The sequence below is a fragment of the Mercenaria mercenaria genome, chromosome 2 (assembly GCF_021730395.1).
Source record: "Mercenaria mercenaria strain notata chromosome 2, MADL_Memer_1, whole genome shotgun sequence".
Taxonomy (NCBI): Eukaryota; Metazoa; Mollusca; class Bivalvia; order Venerida; family Veneridae; genus Mercenaria; species Mercenaria mercenaria.
In genome coordinates, this window is record NC_069362.1 from 111,537,825 (window position 1) to 111,561,349 (window position 23,525).

At 34.1% G+C, this 23,525-nt stretch overlaps 2 protein-coding genes across 2 annotated transcripts in view; both read right to left on the reverse strand.

Moving 5' to 3' along the window:
• The window catches only part of LOC123562455 (uncharacterized), a 332,370-nt gene that overhangs the window by 142,312 nt on the left and 166,533 nt on the right, over positions 1-23,525 (reverse strand). The window lies entirely within an intron of this gene.
• On the reverse strand, positions 13,317-22,868 carry LOC123562456 (uncharacterized). Its single transcript, XM_053527821.1, has 5 exons — positions 22,809-22,868; positions 22,272-22,482; positions 19,034-19,179; positions 18,655-18,738; positions 13,317-13,348 (listed from the first exon to the last, which is right to left on the reverse strand). Exons 1-5 carry the CDS (start codon positions 22,819-22,821, stop codon positions 13,317-13,319), a joined length of 486 nt encoding a protein of 161 aa, XP_053383796.1. The 5' UTR covers positions 22,822-22,868.

The following is a 23,525-nucleotide window of genomic DNA, read 5'->3' on the forward strand; positions in this document are numbered from 1 at the left end:
AGACTCTACGTGATTCCAAACTGCATACAGAAATTCTGAAAAATGACAAACGTTAACCATGGTTCTGCCATTCCACACATTTACTGCGTCACTTTCAGTGATAGTTGGTATTGAGAGCAACAAACAAAAAAACAACAGTAATGTAGCTGTTAGTATTGTGTTCCTAACTGAACACCATGATGCTAGCTTAACGGGAAACATTACTGCTATAAACCGTTCGATTGTCCATGCCACTAAAATCAAATTTGAATAAACCTGTGCCATATTTGGAATATACCAAAGGATTTTACACGTTGTGGCAGACTTCATTTCAACATATTGTTCAACCATTCGTAAGGTAAACCTAGCAATAACTGTTAGTAAGTCTGCGCATCCAAACACAATCATGTATATCTCTGACGTGTGCAAAGGCTTAATATTGATAGCTATATAAATTGTCATAGAGTTTGTGATAAAACCTGGAATATTTGTTATATACGGTTGAACACGAATTACATTCTTATAGCGTGTATATTCGGGGAAATCTCTATATGTTTTTATCCGGACCGTGTGTTCTTCTTCAAAACTGGAACAATTATTTAGTTCGTCAGATGAACTAATGTTCGTTTTTGCATTTTCTATGTAAGTACAGTTGGATGTTTCTGACTCATTGGTTTTGTCAGTGTCCATTATTTGTTGTTGATCGGTAATAATGGGGTTATTTTCCATGGTAATTATGCCATCCGTTGACAGTTGCATAGCTGGTAATACTGTTGAATGTATAATTTCACTCAGTGTTGATTCTTGTTGTTTTGTTACTCTTGAAGTGGTATACGCATTGGTCTTCGTGTTCGCCATGAATGATGCGATTACTAGCACTGCTACGCTTATTAAAGATATCCATGTACATCCCATCTTTACCTGTAATAATATCACTAATGAACACCGGATGATTAAATTCTGCTTTATACTTTAGATTTAAAAACATTTCAGGAAACGGTTATTTCTGGTATTATGTCATATATTACCTTTAATGTAAACTGTAAAGAAAACCTTTTTTCTCAGTTTAATGAAACATTGATAGCCAGTATACATATAGCCAATATACATATACAACTCAGCTCCATCTTAAAAAAATGTATTTATCATAATAAAACACCAAACGGTATCTAATTTTTATGAAATTCTTTCATGCCCGTAAAAGTTAAACAAGATGGATTTTTTAAACAGATTAAGTACAACAGCTTATACAAAAATATAATATCAGAATACCGTTTATGAACGTAATCGTTGCAATAACTACAACTGATAAAATACTGAATACGAAAATATGTTAACTTTTCAATACAAAAACAAGGACAACGATAAAACTTGAAGAGTAACATTTAAAGAACACAGCCCCTATTACGCAAAATCCTACATAATTGACTGAACGAATATATAAAAGAAAATTATGTTATCAATAATACTTATGCGAACTAAGACAACAAGACAACGTTCAATATTACTGTAATCCTAAAAAAATGCGTACACTATAATTTGCGGTTTTATAAAGACAGGCGTTTTAGCGGCTACAAAGATTCGCGGAACATTTCGGACGCAAAATACGTGAAAACTTAATAAGCACGTAACAAACCGTTGAAGGGAATTTTACAAGTATCTTAAGCACGTTACAAACATTACAGGTAAGACACAGTTAACAATCACAAATCACTGCATTCTGCTAAATAAAGCAATCAAATACGTTTATACGGAATTTGTTACGACAAGGAAAAAGCTAAATACATGTATATGAATAGTGCAAATGATCCTATTGATAATAAATTACCCTCGAAATGTGGCACTGATGCTTCAATACATTTGCAAATGAAGAAGTGAAAGAAGCTATTAAGTCAGGTGTAATGTGTACATTACGATTACGATACAAGAGCTAAAATTGCAAAACCTGATCGACTTTCTGATTTTCCTTTTTACAGTAATCGCATAAAAAGAATAACGTGGTGCACTACCTTTCTTACGAAAGACTTGTAAGTAGGTAAAGATATCCATGTGAGATTTTTAACTGTTATCATTATACATGTAGTCCAACTATAAAACTCTCTGAATGAGTTTAAAAACATGCCTTCATTGCATTTGGAAAACTTGACCCAAGAAGATATTCATAATGTCTATCGTTATCAAATATGCGTAATGAATTAATGTGGTAATTTTTCTCTGCTTAACGAAGCGTGACTACCGCTCATGAAGCTCATACTCGTATTAGAGTTATTCGGGTATACAGATATCCGGTTGTCGTCGTCGGAAAAAAGATACTGGATATCCGTTGAGGTCGTTACACCGCAAAAAGATAAATAAATGGTCAGTTTTTCAAACGGTGAAATGGGTAACTTGATTTTACGTTGCAAAATGCCAACATAAGTGAGGCTGACGTTTTACGCATACGTATAAAACGTTCGTGTGGTGGTGTCAACCATACAACTGCAGCGTATTATTTCGGTGACTGTCTCATACCGAAATATGTAGAAGATGTTTGATATTGTCACTTTGAAGGATTACAATGAAACCTTTTGAGAAACGCCTACTTTGGGAAGAACAAAAGTCAAAAGTTAAAGAACAGACATTTAGTTCAATAAAAGTTGAGAAACTTTGGAAAAAATAGTTGTTCTTGAGTTTGTAATTGACTAAGTTTAATTTGTAAATGTGCGCAGTTAAATTTCGTATAACGTGAATTACTGCACGAGCTAAACGTGTTTAGGTGACAACGGTCACGCTTCAAGTATCACATACGAAACGATCATATTGGATAAAATTTAATGAATAATTATAGGTTATTAGCTTTGTATCGGGAAATATGCACGAGTTCTGCAGCTGAAATATTGCGCGACTTTAGGAGCGCAATATTCTTCCGATAAAGAACGAGTGCATTTTTCCCAATGCAAAGTTAATAACCTTTTTATTACATACGTATCTATACTTATTTGTGTAATGTAAATGTTATGAATTTGTTTAATAGCCTAAATAAGATTGACAATACTGAAATAAATAAAAGAATTAATGCAATGACGCACATTAAATTACGTCAAGCACCCGATATTACATTATGCATCAGTGTATGGAAAAATATCGACGTCTCCAGTTCCACTGTAACTTAACGGGGAACAGAAACGAGTATGTAATAGTAAGTGAATATCAAAATATGTGAAAATGAGTTGCAAAACTAAAAAATTGTAATATATGAATGGCGTTCTAAAAGTCATTGAATGTACACATACACCATGCCGTTCAGATCCGTAATATAGGATCCAAATGTGGGAATTACTGCAGAAGGTTAAGGTATGAGAGAGCTATCCCATTACATTTTAGACAATGGGAATATAAATGAAAACAACTGACATCAGTTAACGAGCTACTTAAAGTCATTTAAGATGACATCAGGGAATACATTGGAGAAATTACAATGAAAGATAAGATAAGATTCTACATCACGTTAATTTGGAGTACATAACGGCGATGGCGCACGGGGCAATGCCAGTCAAATGTAACATAATGTTCACTCTTTCTAAGAATAGTTAAGTATTCGCTATGCAGACTTACAGAAAAATTTAACTGATGATATCATAAAATGGGATTTGACCAAAAATCTCTGTTCGTGTGAATATACACCATTTAGGGTGTCCTTATTTTGACAAAATAACGGAGGACTCTTCTGGAAATGGTCAAATTTGTAAATAAATGCGAAAATTGTGGCATGGATTAATCCATGCATTGACAAAGACACTAATAAAAACAAGCTTTTATTTCGATTTTATTCCAAGTGTCTCTGTACAACATCATATAAACATGGATTAATCCATCAGCAAATATAACATTCATTGCTGATAATGTCTTTATAATAATAAAACTCCGATATGTATCATCTGCAGATGACATTGTATGGATTAATCCATCATTCAGTCCAAATGATTTCCAAATAGTTTGAACAAATATTAAAATTAAAAGAATCTTAGGCCTGGATGAACAACAAAACATTTTTAAGCAAAGTATTTGATTGAAAAAAAAAAAAAAAAAAAAAGAAGAACTGTTCCCTATTCCAGTTTTGTTTGGAAAAAAAACCATTATTAGTTCACTTCATGTTTAATATAAAACATGGGTTAATCCATCCTTTCATTTGGACTGTTATTATAATGTCATTATAATTCAACGACACTTAATAAGGCGTGACTTATCCGCTATCCTCGGCGTTTATTGCAGAATTCTTATGAGCTAAAATTACAGGCACACCTCGATGCATAAAGTTGATCTATACTGACTGTGAAAATACTGTCGGTTAATCTAAAATGTCGGTTTCCATGCCTATTTTATGTAGGGAAAACATTGTATGACCGTCTAAAAGACACAGTCAAAGACATAGATTAATCCGTCCATTCTTTGTACATGCTTTCAAAATGCTTTTATTGATAGAAAAAGATGGTTTAATCCATTCAATTTTTATGTAGTGAATACCCGTTCGCGAAACCTCTCAAATGTAAAATCAAAGACGTGGATTAATCCACATTTTCCTAAGACGTTTCCTAAATATCTACATACAATTTTAATATCGACAGAAAAAGATGGTATAATCCATCCCAATTGCATGGAAAAACACGTAAGCAAACCATATCAAACGTCTCAAATGTAAAATCAAAGGCATGGATTAACCCATTTTTTCTTCTTTTGCGTTTCCAAACTGTTTACATTAAATGTATTTAGATAGAAAACGATGGATTAATCCGTCCGTAATTTATATGGTGAAAGACACATTCGCGGACCCTATTAAATATAAAATCAAAGTATGAATTAATCCATCTTTTCTTCTTGCGCATTTCCAAAGTTTCTACGTTCAATGTTAATATTGGTAGAAAAAAGGATAGATTTAAAAATCTGCATTACTTATAGTACAAAAACATTCGCTGACTATGTCAAATAAAAAATCAAAGACATGGATCAGTCTATCCTTTCTTCCGCGTTTTCGAACTTTATACATTGTACAATGTATTTAGATAGAAAAAGATGGATTAATCCTTCCCTAATTTGTGTTGTGAAAAACATATTCGCGGACCATATGGAATATAAAATCAAAGACATGGATTAATCCATCCTTTCTACTTGCCATTTCCAAAATTTCTTCATTCAATGATAATATTCATAGAAAAAAGATGGATTAATCCATTTGTACTTCTTTTAGTAGAAAAAATATTCGCTGATCATATATAATAAAAAAGCAGAGACATGCATTAATCCATCCTTTCTTCCGCGTTTCCAAACTTTCTTCATTGTACAATGTATATTCTTCCGCGTTTTCAAAATTACTACATCCAGTGCATACAGACAAAATATCCACCCCCAATTTTTGCATAAGAATAAGTTACTGTTACAAAACTTTTCATTCATAATTAAAAAAAAACCGTCACGGGGTACCAAAGGTAAACTGCCTTAATCATAAAGCTTTATTTAAACTGTCGTTCAGTGCAGATTCCGCCGTGGTGTATTGGTCAAGATGGTTGAGGATTTTATTGCCGAGGCAACACGAACATGCAAAATGATGTATAAAACCGATTATTTCATGAACCGAAAAAACATTTGCGCACCAAAGTATAAAATGAAAGACATGAATTAATCCATCATTTGTTCTTGCGCGTTCTGAAATATTTCTACATTCAATGTAATTTACATTGAAATGTACATAAAATGTAGAAATACTAAATATCTGATTGAAAGAGAGATTAATAAATTTATCCCTATTTTTTGGGTAGTGATAAAAACATTCGAGGATCATCGCAGTTGTAACAAGAACTGTCGGGGGACAGCAACGCTCGACTATTCAACAGCCTTGTCTATCGGATGAATATAAAAGTTGAAAAAGTGTCATAATTTTGTAAAAATGCAAATGGAATCTATACAGTCCATATCAGCTCATTACAGTGGACCAGTGTTTTAAGTTTTAATTCATTCCCATCATTGGGTACTGAGATACCAGCTTACAGACAAAAACTTAATCAAAAACTGCTAAGTCAAAAAAAGGGGCATAATTTTGTGAAAATGCAAAGTAGAGTTATGAAACCTGTACAATGCATATTAATTTATGACAGTGGACAAGTGGGTGAAGTTTCAATCCATTCCCATTGGTGAGTACCAAAATTTTCTAAGTCGAAAAAAGGGGCATAACTTTGTAAAACAATGTGGTTACTGAGATACCAGCTTACATACAAAAACTTAACCAAAAACTGCTTAGTCGAAAAAGGGCATAATTTGGTAAAAATGTAAAGTAGACTTATGGAACATGTAAACTGCATATCAGGTAATGACTGTAAACAAATGTGTGAAGTTTCAGTCCATTCCCATTGGTGGGTACTGAGATACCAGCTTACACACAAAATCTTAACCAAAATTTTCTAAGAGAAAAAGGGACATAATTTTGTAAAATAGACAATGAAACCTGTGCAGTGTAAGTCAGTATATCACAGGGAATAAGTGTGTGAAGTTTCAATCCATTCCCACCAGTGGTTAATAAGATACCAGCATAAATACAAAAACTTAACACAAAATCGGGACGCCGATGAGGACGCCGACGCTGACGCTGACGCCGACGCACGGATGAGTTCAATAACTTTTCGTATTTTCTGACTAGTCGAGATACAAATCAGATACGTGTATTAATCCACTCTTTCTTCTGCACATTTCCAACACTCGTGCTAACAATGCAAATATTTGTAGACCCGTTCCTGTTAAAGTAAACGGAAGTAATAATTCCTATAAGTCATTCCGTTAGATATAACACCATGACATTGATTCTAATAAAGTTATTTCAATTCTACAATCGGAAAATAATTAGATATTGTAACGTGTAGATAATATAGCATTTTGAATATAAGAAAACACATACTTAACCACAGTCATTCAGTTTAATTCAGTTCTAGCTGTTACTTATAAATTATTAAGTGAAACCTGTGTCCATATCCGTTGACTTTTGTTTCAAATTAATTCCGCAAATGTTTTCACGTATTAATTCTGAAAATATTTTCACGTAATCACTGTTCAATATTATTTTATTTCCCGTGATAGTATATAATAATTATGAAAATAGACACAATCTTCTAATTTTCAAAACATAACATATTTCAATGACGTTGTTCATGTTAATTAATTATGATTAACTGACATTTCGTCAAATGTTATATAGGCATTACACAGATTAATCTGTCTCCCAGTCAATAAACTGTTCCTATAATTTCTGCAGAGCAGCTTTACTGCATCATTAATTTACATTAATTCTATGTATTGTAACTAAATTTAAAGCGACCAGCCTACACATAGTGATTTGTGATTTTTTTTAAATAATTAATCACCAACAGGTAAAATGCCGCCACTAAATGGGTTTCCAGAATTACGGGAACATTCGAGTTTTCGCAGTTTTCTCTTGCACTTTTATAAACCGATTTACTTTTGTAAATACATGTAAACAGAAATATAGAACAAGGAGCGACAGCATTTTTAAACACTATCATCACGTGGACAGCAAACCAAAATTGCGCATGCGCATACTGTGCTTCCTGATGCGTCACTGATTATATACAAAGCGCACACGTAGCTGGCAAAAAGTAAAACACAATGATTGTCCAATCGTAGCGCAGTATGAATTCTGGGTAAAGAAACTGGGTATTTAACGGCGAATTGTCTAATATCCGGTCTTGCATCTTTAGGGTATTTTCAACAGCTTGTAGACAAACTGTTAGGGAATACGACGCCACTTATTATACCTGGATGTAAAGGTATTTTTAATATTTTTTAAATGCATGTAATTCAAAGTGCATACTTTGAGGATGAATAGGTTGTAATAAACAATTTTGTACGTATGGTTTCAAGGGAGAAATGCCGTTTGCGACCATGATAAATACCACATAAATCTTATGCCCACTTGCTGTATATCATGTTAAAGCTATTTATATTGTCTTTCTGTAGGCGCAAATTCATATCTTGGTGATGATTACGGTATGTTATACACTCTTCTACGTTAAGTCACTTTTGAACATTCCACAGACCCTCTTTAAGGTAATGTGACACCGCTTATTATACATCATTTTAAAGGGATTAATACTGTCTTTCAAATATATTAATACTCTCCGACTACGTAGATTATTCAATCTTATACCGTAATTAAGGAAGGAGGAATATCGTCTAGAACATTTGAACAGTCCATAGACATTTTCTCAGGGAATGTGACACCATTTGCCATGCATTTCAATCTCCACCTTAAGTCTTATTGGAGAACGCCATTCGGAACACCTTTAAACATCCCAAAGCCCATCTTCCAGGGAATGTGACAATATTTGTTATGCACCATTTGAAAGGTATTTATACTGTCTTTGAAATGCATTAAGGCCTAGGTTCCTATCTTGGAGATGAATTAGGAAGATCATGTAATCGTCTGCCGTAAATAGTAGGGAGAAAAAAGCTGTACAGAACCTTTTGAATATCCCACAGACCCTCAATCGGGGAATGTGACACCAGTTGCCATACGAGGATGGGATCAAAAGTAATGCCACTGGCTATTGATAACCGCTATTTTTTGCACTTGTTTCCCGTTGTAATAGTTTTCAATCGACGTATACGTATATTATGTAGACACAATATCTCACTCACAATTCACATTTGCACAAACCCTACTCGTAGGCGGTTAGGCAAAATGGTTGGTGAAAGTGTAAACAATGCGAACGAAATTAAGTTAAAATTAATGACTTGCGCTTCACTCGGAAGAGGTTCAAAGGACATTTATGCGACATATGTGCTGTTTATGGTAGTAATGAAATGTCCTTTTCCACAGTTTGCAGATGGGTTAGGAAATTTTGTTCAGGCGTGGAGTCTGTCAAAAATGCGCCTAAAACTGGTCGACCTTAGTCTGCAAGTAGTCCAAGGAATGTTGAAAAAATCAAACAAATAGTACTTTCTGACGCAAGATATACTTCTCAGCAGATTGCGGACATGGTTGGCATTTCAAAAGCATCTGTGTTGCGCATTCTGCGAACTATTTTGAAATTGAAGAAGAAAAGTGCTAGGTGGGTCCCGAATTTGCTCACTGATGAGCAAAAACGCACGCGCGTTAAGATGGCGCGCAAGCTTTTGAAAAGGTTTCCAAGATACGATAAAAAAACATTTATGAATGTAGTAACAGGTGATGAGTCTTGGATACATTTCTTCGAACCTCATCGAAAAATTAGTAACCGAGTATGGCACACCAAAAATGCCAGAAGGCCTTGCATTGCCAAAAGGATTGCAAGTGTGAAAAAGGTTATGTATGCCATAGTTTTCACTACTAAAGGTCTCGCCATCCAGGTTCCTGTACCTAAAGGCAAATCAATGAATGCCAAGTTTTATAAGGAAAAATGTTCTTAAAAAGCTTCTCAAGTATTTCTAGTAACGTCGACCAAAGACGGGTATCTGAGGCATCCATTTGTTACATGACAACGCCTCGAGTCACAAGGCTGGGACTGTGACGTCGTTTTTGAATGAACAGGGAGTATATGTTCTAGAACACCCACCCTATTCTCCGGATCTAGCCCCCTGTGACTTTTTCCTTTTCCCTCGTCTCAAGACAAAGCTTGCAGGCAGAAAATATATATCCCGCCAAAAGTTGGGGGCCGCCATATTTAACCTCCTTAGTGCTATACCTGAAAAAGACTATCAGAAAGCTTTTAAGGACTTATTAAAAGATTGAGACGTTGTGTATCTGTCAAAGGAGATTACTTTGAAGGTTTGAAATAAAGATTTTCTTAATCCAACCTTTAGTTGTCATTTATCACCACTGGTTGCATTACTTTTGATCCCACCCTCGTACATCATTGAAGAGTTATTATATTTGTCTTTCAACTGAGTTAAGGTTAATGTTTCTGTCTTGGTATGGCTATCATTCAATGTTCAACCTTAAGTCTTATTGTATAATGTTTATATTACTCTTCGAATTTAATCATGATGTAAAATATATTTGAATTAACATACATGTAATTACTTCAGACTTAAACAAAGATAAAAATGTAAAAGTGTAGAAAGTATTAGGTGACTTTATTATGACTTCTTGGAACTTGTAAATTGATAAAGAGTGTTAAACATAACATTTATAAAATAAATTATCTGTTTAAAGTTAATTTTTAAACAAAAGCTATGAACTAAGTTGTAACGCTTCATTGCATAATGTTTAGGTCAGTCATTTGCAGATAATATGGTATTGATTGATAAAGTGGGCAAATTTGGGCTTTTTTATCTAAATTTAGTGTGCTGAAACTAAACGTTTTCTATCTTGTGAATGACTAAATAAGCAAACTTAAAATGACATGCGATAAATAGATATGGGCTTGACATTGGCTTTACTGTTTAGCTCAATAGGAGAGCTCATATCTACGAATCGTCACGTCATGAGTTCGATTCCCGGGCGAAGGGTACTGATAAATGACATTTTGTTTGTTCTCCATCTCTGATTCATATGATGCAGTTGCGGAAACCACGTGGTACAGAATCCATTAACACTGGTTAGGTTAACCACCTGTCGTTACACGACTAAATTATTGTTGACAAACGGCGCTAAAATAACAAGAGCTGTCACAGGAGGAAGCGCGTCTGAGAAAGCTGGAGCTGTCAATAGAGTGTTAAATGACTCCAATAAGAATGAAGATATTGGACAATATATTTAGTCTTTGTCAAAACTATTAAGTAGTAAGAGAGTTAAAGAACATTTAATAAGTATAATTCTATGCATAAAGGGAGATAATTCATGCAATAATGGTGCAAGAGTGATTTTTGCACATTGTGTCATATGATGTGGGTGATGATGTGGAACAATTTCAAGTCTGAATCAAATCCATTTAGTAATAACTGAGATATAGTAAAAATGCATCAAAATTAACCCGAAAGTCTTAGTAAAAGGGTATAATTCATGAAATATTGGTACCAGAGTTATGGATCTTGTGACATAATGATGTGGATGATAAGGGGGAACAACTAACAACTAAGTGTGAATCAAATCCATTTATTAATAACTGAGATAGAGTAAAAGTGCACCAAAAATTAAACCTGAAGTTCTAAGTAAAAAGCGGGGTGTGTGTGTGTGTGTGTGCGAGGGGGGGGGGGGGGGGGGGGGGCGAGGAAGGGGATACATCATGAAATATTGGTACAAGAGATGTTGCCCTTGTGTCATATGATGTGAGTGATGATGTTGAATAACTTTTAAGTTTGTCTAATGAATGAAATTCATTTAGTAAAAACTGAGATAGAGTGAAAGTGCATCAAATTTTAACCTGAAATTCTAAGTAAAAGGGGTGGGGGGCGGGGGGGGGGGCGGTGACATAATTCATGAGACATTGGTACCAGTATTTTTATAGACCTTGAATCATATGATGTAGTTGATAAGGTGGAACAGATATTTCAAGTTTGAATCAAATCCATTCAGTAATATTGAGATAGAGTGAAAGTGCATCAACATTTTAACCTTAAATTCTAAGTAAAAAGGGACATAATTCACGCAACATTAGTACCAGAGTTATGGACCTTGTGTCATATAATGATAAGGTGAAACAACTGTTTTAAGTTTGAATCAAATCCATTTAGGAATAACTTAGATAGAGTGAAAGTGCATCAAAACTTTAACCTGGAATTTTAAGTAGAAAGGGGAGATAATTCATGAAATATTGGTGTGAGAGTTATGGCCCTTGTGCCATATGATGTGGGTGATGATGAGGAATAACAATTTTAACTTTGAAACATATCCATCAAATAATTCCAGAGATAAAGTGAAAGTGCATTAAAACTTTAACCAAAGTGCGGACGCTGAAGGACGCCGACGCCGAGTCGAGTAGGACAGCTCTCCATACTTCATATAGTGTTCAGAATCTGTATAGCTGTGGACTGAACATGCCTGTCATATGGAATGGTACGCCAAACTTAACTAATTTCTTTGTAAAAAGGGCCAAGTCTGAGCCAAGTCCTTGTCCTACATGTAGTTATGTAGTCTTGCTAACATATGTAGACTATGATGATAAACAATTGGTCAATGTTTCAAAACCATATGGCAAACAGAAAAATTATACTGTAATGTCAAAATATATTTTAAACGCACATATCGTATGTAATATATTGCCTAAAATATAACTTTGGGCATTTTGAAATTATCAACTGAAGTTGTAAAGTTGTTGATATTACAATTAAAAATAAATGATATTAAAAAGCAGCGAAATGTCGAAATTTTGGTGGAACCCTATTTACCTTTATAACACAAGATCATAATAATCCTTTCTTCGTTTTGCATTAAGTAAAGAAACCCTTTGAGAAAATAAATATGACCAGGATGATGAATGAAAAGTAGACTATCGACTTCAAGCCGGTAAACAGAAATAGAGTCGTAAATGTTGGTTTAATACACAACCGTGTCTCACAGGGCCTCCATGACCGAGTGGTTAAGGTCGCTGACTTCAAATCACTTGCCCCTCACCGATGTTGGTTCGAGCCTCAATCTGGACACCTGGGGTTTTGCTCCACCATCAAAGCTGAAATGTCGCCGTATGACCTAAAATTGTGTCAGTGTGAGGTTAAACCCAACAAAACCAAAATACAAATCGTGTCTAACTGTATTTAGATCTGAATGTAGATGAAAACAAGGGATGATAATTCTAGGAAAAAATCGTATATTTAACCGGATGGAGTAGATTTTGTACAACTGATAAGTTCTTATTTACGCGCAAAGAAGCAAATACATAGGGTTTCGTAAGGCCGGTGTCTGCTGTATGCCATGTCTTGAAGCAGCCAGCTTATAAGCGCAGGTGATGTTGATATATCAGGCAGCTTCTCTTTCGAGCAATTTGGGAAGAAAGTTGTAAACGGTATATACAAAATAGCTTGCTCGGATGGGGATAAAAGATGTTTTGGGCATTAGTTTAAACTTATTCTTTGTTATCAAAATACTACACTCTGAAGTCTTGCATTTACGCATGTGCAAGTGGAGAAAGTACTAGTATGTTCTAATAATCTGTAAGACGATCTTTGAGAAGTACAGAATGCAACCAAGCAGAATAATGACAGACTCGACTGAGTGTGTTCATGAAAAGTTATGACATGCGAATACCTCTTACTTCCCCACCCAGACCAACACTGGCTCAAGCGAGAATCTGTTTAACACAACTCCCAAGATCCCATAGAAACAGAATATATAACTGCACCGAGTTGATAAATGTTATATTTTGAATATTTAGCAATGTCAATATTAACACCATTTCTCGAATGTAGCTTGTCTTTATCATTTTAGTCACTTAGAAGTATTATACTGTCTTGACTGCTTCTTTTTTAACGCCTGAAATAGAATATCAATAAAAGGTGATAGAAGATAAGTAAACCTGATAAATATACATATGTACCAACATAATCTATCTTTCAAAACTTAAATTATTCGTCTGCCAAGAAGAGTTAATGAATAACACCGTTTTTTATCAACGGTTGAAATAGAAATATGAATACAAGAGGACAGAATATACATGCCAAAGCTAAACTTATATCTATTAACATTCTCTTCTCCCACAGATGATGTTGACATTTTTCTTTTTAAACCATTTGACTTAAGATACTAGTAGTTATGCACGTTTGGCAATCCGGAATTGACTACGCAACATTATTCTTGATAACTGAGAATAATACCCGGATCCGGAATTCGAAATGAATGGCAACCCGTGGGGAATGATACTATTTTACATAAGATAATATACAGGTGTAAAAGAGTTGAAACGTAAAATAATTCCAAACAATATCCTGAAATAAACGTTGACTTTGCTTTGCGGATTTCATTGTCAAATATCTTAACAAACAAAGCCCACGGAACTTTACATGTTATTTGACCATAGTAGACAATATGTTAATCAAGCTCAAAATCTGTTATCTTCAACGGACATTCTCCGATATAGATCTATCCTAAAGTTTTAAAAAATCAGATTTTAATCAAGTTCTTCATTATTGGTAAACATTTGATCCGAACATACAGACCTGCCTTATTAATAAGATATTTATATCATGATTACCAAGATCTGAGACATCTGTTCTGGATACAGGCGCACACCAGGGATATAATAGGCTGATTCATGCAGCATGTCAATAAGGAAGACGTCTTGCCATGGTGTAGTGCATTGTGGATACAGAGAGTGCAACTGGGGCATCTTGTCCTTGGTACAGGAAAACCTGTCTGCGGTCAGTCTACAATATTATCAGTTATTTCATCTGCCTATGACATTATAAAGTAAACGGGTTTTCTACAAAACGTTTTAAAGGAATTTAGCATAGGTAATTACGAGCTTGATGGTTACAAAGAAGTATTAGAATTGTTAGTAATTCATTTCACAGCATTGCCAGATAAATTAACATTAAATGTTGCGAAATCTGCATGCTTCTACTGCAATATAGATAATAATAACGGCGTAAGAATCAAATAGTTTGAATCGAGACATGAAAAGACGCGAAAAGAGTTTTAAGGAAGCGTAATTTAGTTATATAAAAGTGAAAATCGTTTGTTCGATTTCTTTTCTATAGTAGTGAAATAGTTCTTTAAGGGAATACATATCTCTGAAAATATGACATAAAAAAAATGTCGTAAAAACGATGTCAATAAAGTGAATTTATATTGAAACAGGAATGCCAGAATGTCACGATAAAGGCCCGTCATATCAACTTCCTGTATTTGCAATTATAAAAAAGTTATAGTATAAGTTATTTATAGTAACAAAAAAGGAAGATCATCGTAAAAATTCTATATAATATAAGTACACAAAGGTTACCTGGTAGAGATAGATAAATATAAACCTAAAAAGTAAATTATATTCTATGGCTTGCACTCGTGCCATTGAATGCTTATAATTCCAGTCTCATATTGTTCTAAATGGACTTTAATCACAATAAATACATACTACGCACACATCGTCTATAATATATGATGATGTTATATTTAGTTGCATTAAAGTTATTTCCCCTTGATGCAGTTACGCCATTTTTTCAAATGTTTGCCAAATTGTGTTCCTACAATAAATCGGATTTATTTCAATGAAAGTCGGATGAAAACATATTATTTTATTTGATACCATCAATCTACATTATTTTGTTAAGGGTAAATACGTATTGATGCATGCCACTTTTTCTTTTTTTGTTTTTCCTGTCCAAATAATCAGCATTAGTATAAGAAAGTGGGTGGGGTAAAGAATTTACATATATAAAATTTGTTCAGACTAGTTTAGATTTTCAAATTTTCTAATCCCTGAGTAGAAACTAAGGCTCATAGAGAAGCGAACAGTACACATGATTGTGAAGATTTACAGTCTGATTCAAATTCATTTGGGGCATGGGCAGATCAATGGCTTCTTCATTTCAATGAATCAAAGAGTGCGATACGCTTGATTGTGGGGTGCTAGTAACTTTTGATGCAATCCCTAAAACATTTGCTCTTAGCTTTAAGTGCATGCACCTGAGCACAAAGTACTGAAGGAGAGCTAAATTGTGATCGACCATTGTGCACTGACACTGTCATCATCAGTTGCATTTTGAATACACCCGATGCCTAATGTCTGTACCAATAAAAACTTGGTCAGAATGTTTGTCAATATAAAAATGTTGAATAGGTAAAACTACCCACATGGTCACTTGATCTATTAAACCGGTACCCGTAAACCCTTCTCAGTACAACACAATACAATACAATATCCATTTATTTTCTCATTTCATATGAACATATGATTAGATATCCTATGATTAGGATACAATATGACAAATGTTTGTACGAGGCTGTTACATGTGTTTACATCACAAAATAATGAGAGAAAAAAAAAAATCAAATATTCTTCTAGCATTTTACAAAACAGTACATATGTAAAGATACTTTTACGTGTGTAGTAATATGCAGTTCAAAATTAATACGGCAAAAATCAATATGAAGTTGATTATCTCAAGATGTCTAATTCTGATGGCAAATTTTCATGGCCCTTAATTTGATATACCATTAAAATATTAAAAACTCATTAAAATTGAATCTGACATATATAATGAGACCATTAATCAATTTTTAATAATTAACGGCCATAAACAAAGTATTAAAAACATTAATGGCCCCATTAGTATTTACTAATTAATGTGGAATTAAGGGGTACTTTTGTAATGGCACATTAATTTCATGCCAATTAAAATTTTTCATGGAGTTTTAAGGAGTAATTCAGGGACTATAATCAAAGAGTGCCTGGTACAATTTGGCTGGTTATCGAAATTGGCCGAGATGTAATGCCCACAAACATTGCCAGCAAGTTTGGTGAAGATCCGACTAAAACTGAATTATAGAGCAGACATGTTTTGGATGCTGACCGCCCGTCCGTTGCCATTCATAATCTTCTCCATTTTGTTTCTTAACCGTTAAATAAAAACAGCTGGAGTAGCTATTCAGACAGTAAGGGCTGATACCAATTTCTAGGTTTCGTCCGGAACGGCTTCTTTAAGCGACTTTTCAAATATTCCAACATCTGATGATCCTTTTTACTGTATTTTTAAGTTTTTGATTATTAACGAACGTTTTAATATCTAAATCAGATAGCATTGTTATCCCTTGAATCGTTTTTGTGTGTTGTAAACAAAAAAATACTAAAATTAAATCCAGATTTCAAGACGCATAATCAAACCCTGTACATAGAGTGCCTACTTCATCCGATTCACATTCGGAACATTTTCACGCGTTTCGGGCTTTATCGTATGTTTAAATGGGGCTGTTGAACCGTCCAAATACAGAAAATACAGGATTTTTTGTACGCGCGTGCGTCCAAATACAGAAAATACAGGATTTTTGTACGCACGTGCATCAAAATACCGTAATATATTGTACGGTCACGTGTTGCAAATGAACGTTCGCGATTGGATAGATAAAATAGGTATAGAATAAATAGTTGTAATATGAAATCCAAAAAGTAATATTTCTCAAAAAGTGTAATTTAGGACATGAATGGCATAAAGATATACACATGCCCACTTTATGTTAAAGATATGTACCGTGTTTCATTTGAATTTAATTAAAGCTGTTGGAGTAGTTTACGACGGACGGACGGACGGATTGAATGATGTGCGAAAAATTGAAACACTATGGGCCTCTTTAGTCTAAGGCACCGGAGACATGATCGATTAAGAATTTCTTTATAACTATCATTTCAGGTCATAAATTTTCAACACTAATTGTATTCGTTTTACTCTTTATCAATACGGGACTTCCTTTTTAACGTGAACTTCATATTGTAGACTTAAATCTTACCGCAAACACATGAAATGGCTTATATATATATACTTGAACACCAATGTTGTATATTAAAGTTGTACCGTTATAACTCCGTCTATTATGAAATATCTGCTACCTTTCCAGCAGAAAGAGCATATGCCGGCGGAAGACATTGCTTATAATTTTGTTACTAGAACAAGGACATATATTCAGTTGTAGCAACTTTTCATGAAAGCAAAATCTTCTATCACTGTTTAAACAGATGCGTAAAGGATTGGCAATTATTCCCCGATACACAGGGAAAATAGAGCAATGAGAAAACATAGATAATACACATTAAGGAACACAGAGGGACTACGACTTCCGACGTTTAGCGAGAAAAAAAAACCGCCACTGGGGAATTTATTTTTCATGGCCCACCCTTAACCTCACTCAAAGCGCCGCCGTGGTCTTAACAGTTTTAGGTAAGAGTAGCCTTTATGTAAGCCTTGATCTCATAAAACAAAGCCACAGCCTCATTACGCAAAGATCACACACACATAGAGCAAATCAAGACTATCCTCGTCAGGTAATATCCTTCCCAAAAATGAAATGATCCCGCCCCTTTCCATAAACGGTTTCAGGAAAGAAACTGCTAAAGGCTAGAGTGTCCTAGTGCAGTAACCAGATAATAATCCAAGTTGTGTGATGATTATTTCATTCTAATACTAGAATTAGTCACATCAAACAACCAGAGCTGAGAATTTGGCAGTATAGAAATAATAATCATTAAATCTCAGAAAATGAAAACGTTTTATTTTGAAAGAGCTTGAAGAAGCTTGACTTTTATATATTACATTTAAGGGACCTTTAAGGCTGAGTGGTTAGGGGTCACTGCCTTCGAAAATTTTGCGCCTCGTCGCTTTGTGTCTGTAACTTACTTGTGGTGTTCGTGGTTATGCAAAGTGCTCGTTAGTATCTATAATGAAGTCCAAAAAGGCGCTTGAGTTCTTCCTCCACCATCAAAAGCTGCAAATAATCTTTAATTGCGTTGGTTTGAACTAAAAGGAATATCGTTCTGAAATACGTGCTTCGTGATTCTCAAGAAATTAAAAAGATATATGCGACGAAATGGCTATATGAGCCACGCCATGAGAAAACTGACATAGTGGCTTTGCGACCAGCATGGATCCAGACCAGCCTGCGCATCCGCGCAGTCTGGTCAGGATCCATTCTGTTCGCTTTCAAAGTCTATTGCAATTAGAGAAACTGTTAGCGAACAGCATGGATCCTGACCAGATTGCGCGGATGCGCAGGCTGGTCTGGATCCATGCTGGTCGCAAAGCCACTATGTTGGTTTTCTCATGGCGCGGCTCATATATGAAAACGACACGTACTTGATAGGAAGGCGCGATTGATATAGCACACGGTACTTATGTTGTTTCCGCAAGCGTGTTTGTAGTTGAAGCCATATGTTACATCTGAAACATGTTACATGCCATCAATTTCAAATGAATATCGGTTGTCTTTGTGGTCTAGGACACAGATTTAAAACATATAATGTTGCGATGTGGATACGGATCGAAAACGTTCAAACAAAATGAAAATTTAAAAATGCCATTTATAAAAATGTACTGACAAAAAGAAGATACGAGCGTCATTTTCGTGTTCAGTTATTATGCGCAATACATTTGAGAATGTTTCTAACAAAATATACAATTAGAATCGAAGCAGAAGCCAAATTTATCGAAACGCGTTATCAGTGGTAAATCTTACATTCTTTAAGCCAGTCAGCAAGATGTTCTCCATTGCAGTAAATAGACAACCAGCCTGTTGTCAGCTGAGATATATCTTCAGATTGTCCACAACCTTGCAACATGCTGTTCTCTTGAATACATTTCTTGTACTTAGGGACAACGTTTCTGTAAAGTAAAAGTTTAACTTGAAACATATCAGCAAGTGTACGAGTAATAGTTGCGACATGTTGTAGAATGAAATGTGCTCACTGCTTACCAGTAGGCGTAGCCGCCACTTGGTGCAAATCTAACAAAATTTTAGTATAGTAGTCATATTCACTACGAGGATTTTGTCTTCAGTTCTTTTAAAATGATGTGCATTGATCAAAGTCGATGAAGGCAAATAGGACATTTTCTTCATCTAAACAAACGAGGCATATTCTGAAAGCCAGGACACTAGCCTCATAAATGTAAATGATCGGAATCGTTGATTGAACTCATATACAGGTAAGCATCTCTGTTGGTCAATTTTTCAACTTTTCAGTTGTGACTTATTCTCTGAGAAAAGCCGTGTTGTATATATTTACAACGGCTTAATCACCATATGTGAACATTTGGCCACGAGAAAAGTTAAACCTTTTTCTGTCAGCAATTACTTATCTTTCATTTGTTATTTTAACCATACGCCTAGATTGGTAAAAATACTGAGGCGGAATATATAGCTATAATGGAACAAACTGTCATTGGAAAAATATGTTGAAAATAAAACAATCAGGTCAGCCTCTGTCGCATGAAACCAATAAACCTTATTTAAATAATTTTCGGCACCTCGGTTTAGCTGGGATGAACATACAGGTGGGCACAAAGGAAGTGAGTTGACCAGCGCTTGTACTATTTTATTATCATCAAAGTTTTCTTCACATTTCATTTTTTGATGTATCTTTGAAATGTTTGCAGATAAAAAGCTTTGGTGCAGTAGCATCAGCACAATGATATGACGGTCACGACAAACCTGCCTACCATGTTTGAGGTTTTATGTACCTACGTCAAAGCATTCCAGAGTTATCAATTTGAATCCATGAGAACGGATGGAGATAAGAAAAGTCAACTTACTGTATGCCGTCCTGTCCCGCGGGGATAAAGGAATAAAAAGTTACGGGTAGATATATACGATACAATTTTATGCAACCATCAACCATCAAATTTTCAAAATCACATAGCTGTAAGACGCTTCGCTGTATATATTAACCTGTTGATGGTGTATGACTACCGCACAGTATGATGGCGTTTTTATTTTTAGAAATATGTAAATAATCAGTAAGACCCTCTTCCGTTTAAAACAGAAGATATAGGCAAAAATTATTAGATCAATAGTTGGCTTAATGGCGCAGTAGGTTGAGTAGATGAACATATAATACATTTGTAGTGATAGTTTTGACAGGTTCGAACCTTGCATCCGTCCAATATTTTTTATTTAGCATTTAATTTACATATTTTATGTAGGATTGTTTATTCATTGATTTGCTTCTTATTTACGTATGATGTCGTTAGTATCTTTAAATCAATCGATACTGAAATTATGGACGGGCAATACTATTTAAAGTGAAGTGTAAGATTGTTATTTTTTTTTTATAAAACTAACCCGTTGAGCTTTAAAAAATACAGGAAAACGTAAATTAAAAAAAAACAAAAAAAACAACAACAACATTATATGATATTAAAGGTGAAGTGTATTTGATCAAAATTACGTGTTATATAGAAACATAAGTTTGTGAACAAGTAAGAATAAAATTAATTAACTCGTGTTGTCTTCGTTGTATCGTACTGTAAAAAGTAACGAAAAAAAATGCATTTTTAAACATAAAATGTTTTTGGTCCAGGCTATCAAACTCCCGACGGAAAAGTATATCACGAATACCGTTTACCGCTCGGCAAACGAGGAATAGACCTTTCTAACGTAAACGTAATTACGAAACGGAATACTGAATCCGTAAAATTTTAGGCTAATTTGTGGTCTATGGGAGACAATTTCATCCAATAGTAATACAATAGTATCTCCCTTAGACCATTATTTGCAAATAACATTTACGGATTCAGTAATCCGTTTCCGATTTACGTTTACGTAATCTTATGTTGTTGTTTTGTTTGTTTACATTTCAAAACGCTTTAATACTGTACGATACCTGTAAGCTGATACTTTGCAAATATTATGGCCGAGCTTTTTTTAAAAAAATCCGTTAGAATTCATGGTTTAGCGATGACTTAACTATTAATGGTTTAAACCTTCGTTAGTGCCAGAGTCGAATGCACTGCGAATGTCAAAACTAGATCTGATAAGGAATTAAAATCTATACCGTGTATCGAAAACAACTTTGAAATAGATTCGTGTTAGTGAAAAGATATAAATTTTGTATTGAATTGACATTTTGTGTTTTAGTTATTGAGAATTTACTAATATAACAGCTTTTAAGTGGTCGTTCAAAGTCCTTTTATTTGAATGTAAAAACTGACAGTAAAAGAAGAAAGCACCAGTGTGATAACTAGAACTGTCGAGTAGAGTTAGCCAATACTAGTAACCTGTTTGGATTTATGCTGGACTAAATGAGGTTAAAATATCATTTATTAACGTCTTTGGACAAAGTTCGACGTTAGCGGCAGTTTCGCGTATGGAAAAAGTATCTACTGAGTGAATTGTAATTAAACTTCTCCCACTGGCACATGTACAATTTCTTACTGTCTGTAATATCTTTCAGTAAAATAAATGGGTCTAAGATTTTAGTTTTGAGAGATTTGCACATGATTAAAGAAAATTCCTAAAAAAATCACAATGTTTAGATTTATTTCACGTGTCAAATATTTTATACATATCTGACCGTTTCGAGGATAGAACTCTACGTTGATAACACACCATTTGCCATTTATTTGAGGTATGTTTCACATTAAAGTTAGACAAATCGCTACCATATAGTTTGTATTAGTCCAATTATCTTAGAACATTCTGATGTTCTAATAAACCATGTTAAAATCAAATTCTACACGTAGATTTTTTCTTTCAAATGTGAAGAACGTACTACCCGCAGAAATATGACAGATAGATCCATTGAAATATTTGATTTTTATTTCAAGAAAATGCGCTATGTTAAACGCGTGGAGAATTTAGAGCAAAAACATCGAAATACCGAAAAACAAATATATCAGTATTATCCGAGCTACAATGTATGAGCATTTTTTTTGGTAATGAAAATGTCACATTTACGATCAAACATTTTCTAGTTTACCTGCAGTAGGCTTCAATATCTTCAACAAATTCGCTTTTTGTTAGTTCAACCATATCCTCTTCATATCCTCCGACTGAAATCTCTTCCGAGATAAGCCACGTTCTCTCCTGCAAACGACAGTCTTGCACTGGCTCGGTGACATTTTCATAGTGGTTACACAACTCAGCAGCGTGGATGTAACGCGGGAAAATCAGTGTTCTAAAAAGTACGGCTGAATCAAAAAGTTTGACTTCATTAAATAGTTTAAACCTATCATCTGGTTTGACAAACAATATCTGCGTTAGAAATACAAAAGATGAAAGAATGCAATATCTAAAAAGGAATAATTTATAAGATTATTTCAAATGAGTCAATTTTTGAAACGAAAATAATCCTATATAGACTGTATCATAGACGAAACAGAATACGATAAATGCAAAATGTCTCAACCACTGAGCTGTAAAATTAATTAGAAATAAACAAATGCAATCCATTTAGGTTTTAATAATTATGTTTTAATATTTTCAATAGCTATCTACAATTAAAAAATAAAATTACCTGCGACAAGCATCTTCAGTCGTTACGAGTGCTATGCACATAAATATCTGGATGTCACTGTATGGTAACAATCAGCTATTTCAGCAGAAAAGTTAGTCTCTAACAAACGTTTGTAGATGTGTATCAGTTTTATCAACCATGGAATTTTATCAGAGTATGAAATCAGATTAATAGACATGACAAACAATGGTAACTTCAAATCTAAAGCGTAACGGTGTAGACAGTATTAAGTGTCTATAATAAGAATTCTTGGAACTTGCAAATTTATAAAGAAATTTAAGCATGACATTTTTAATATACATTATTTATTTACTTTATATTGGAACAAAATCTATGAATCAGTTTATAGCGCTTCATTATATATAATGTCAACAAATCACTACTGTGAAGGAAATGGCACGATTCTTATAATAAAATCTTATAATCTCTAGAGATAATACAAGTTAGAGTAGCAATAATTGTGACGACTAAACCACCATAATAAAATACAACTGACATGTTCAAAGACCGTTAATGGATTATGGTATAAAGCTACATAAAATATCATATAATACCAAGTTGCCCTAGTGTTTTTTACACTATTCCAACGATGAATTATACTGCTAAAATATGTTCAGGATACTGACATTATTACACCAAACCTCATACTAATAATACAAAAAAGTCATACGGTTTTATTGGAGCTATATTATGAAATAAAATTATTAAACAATAATC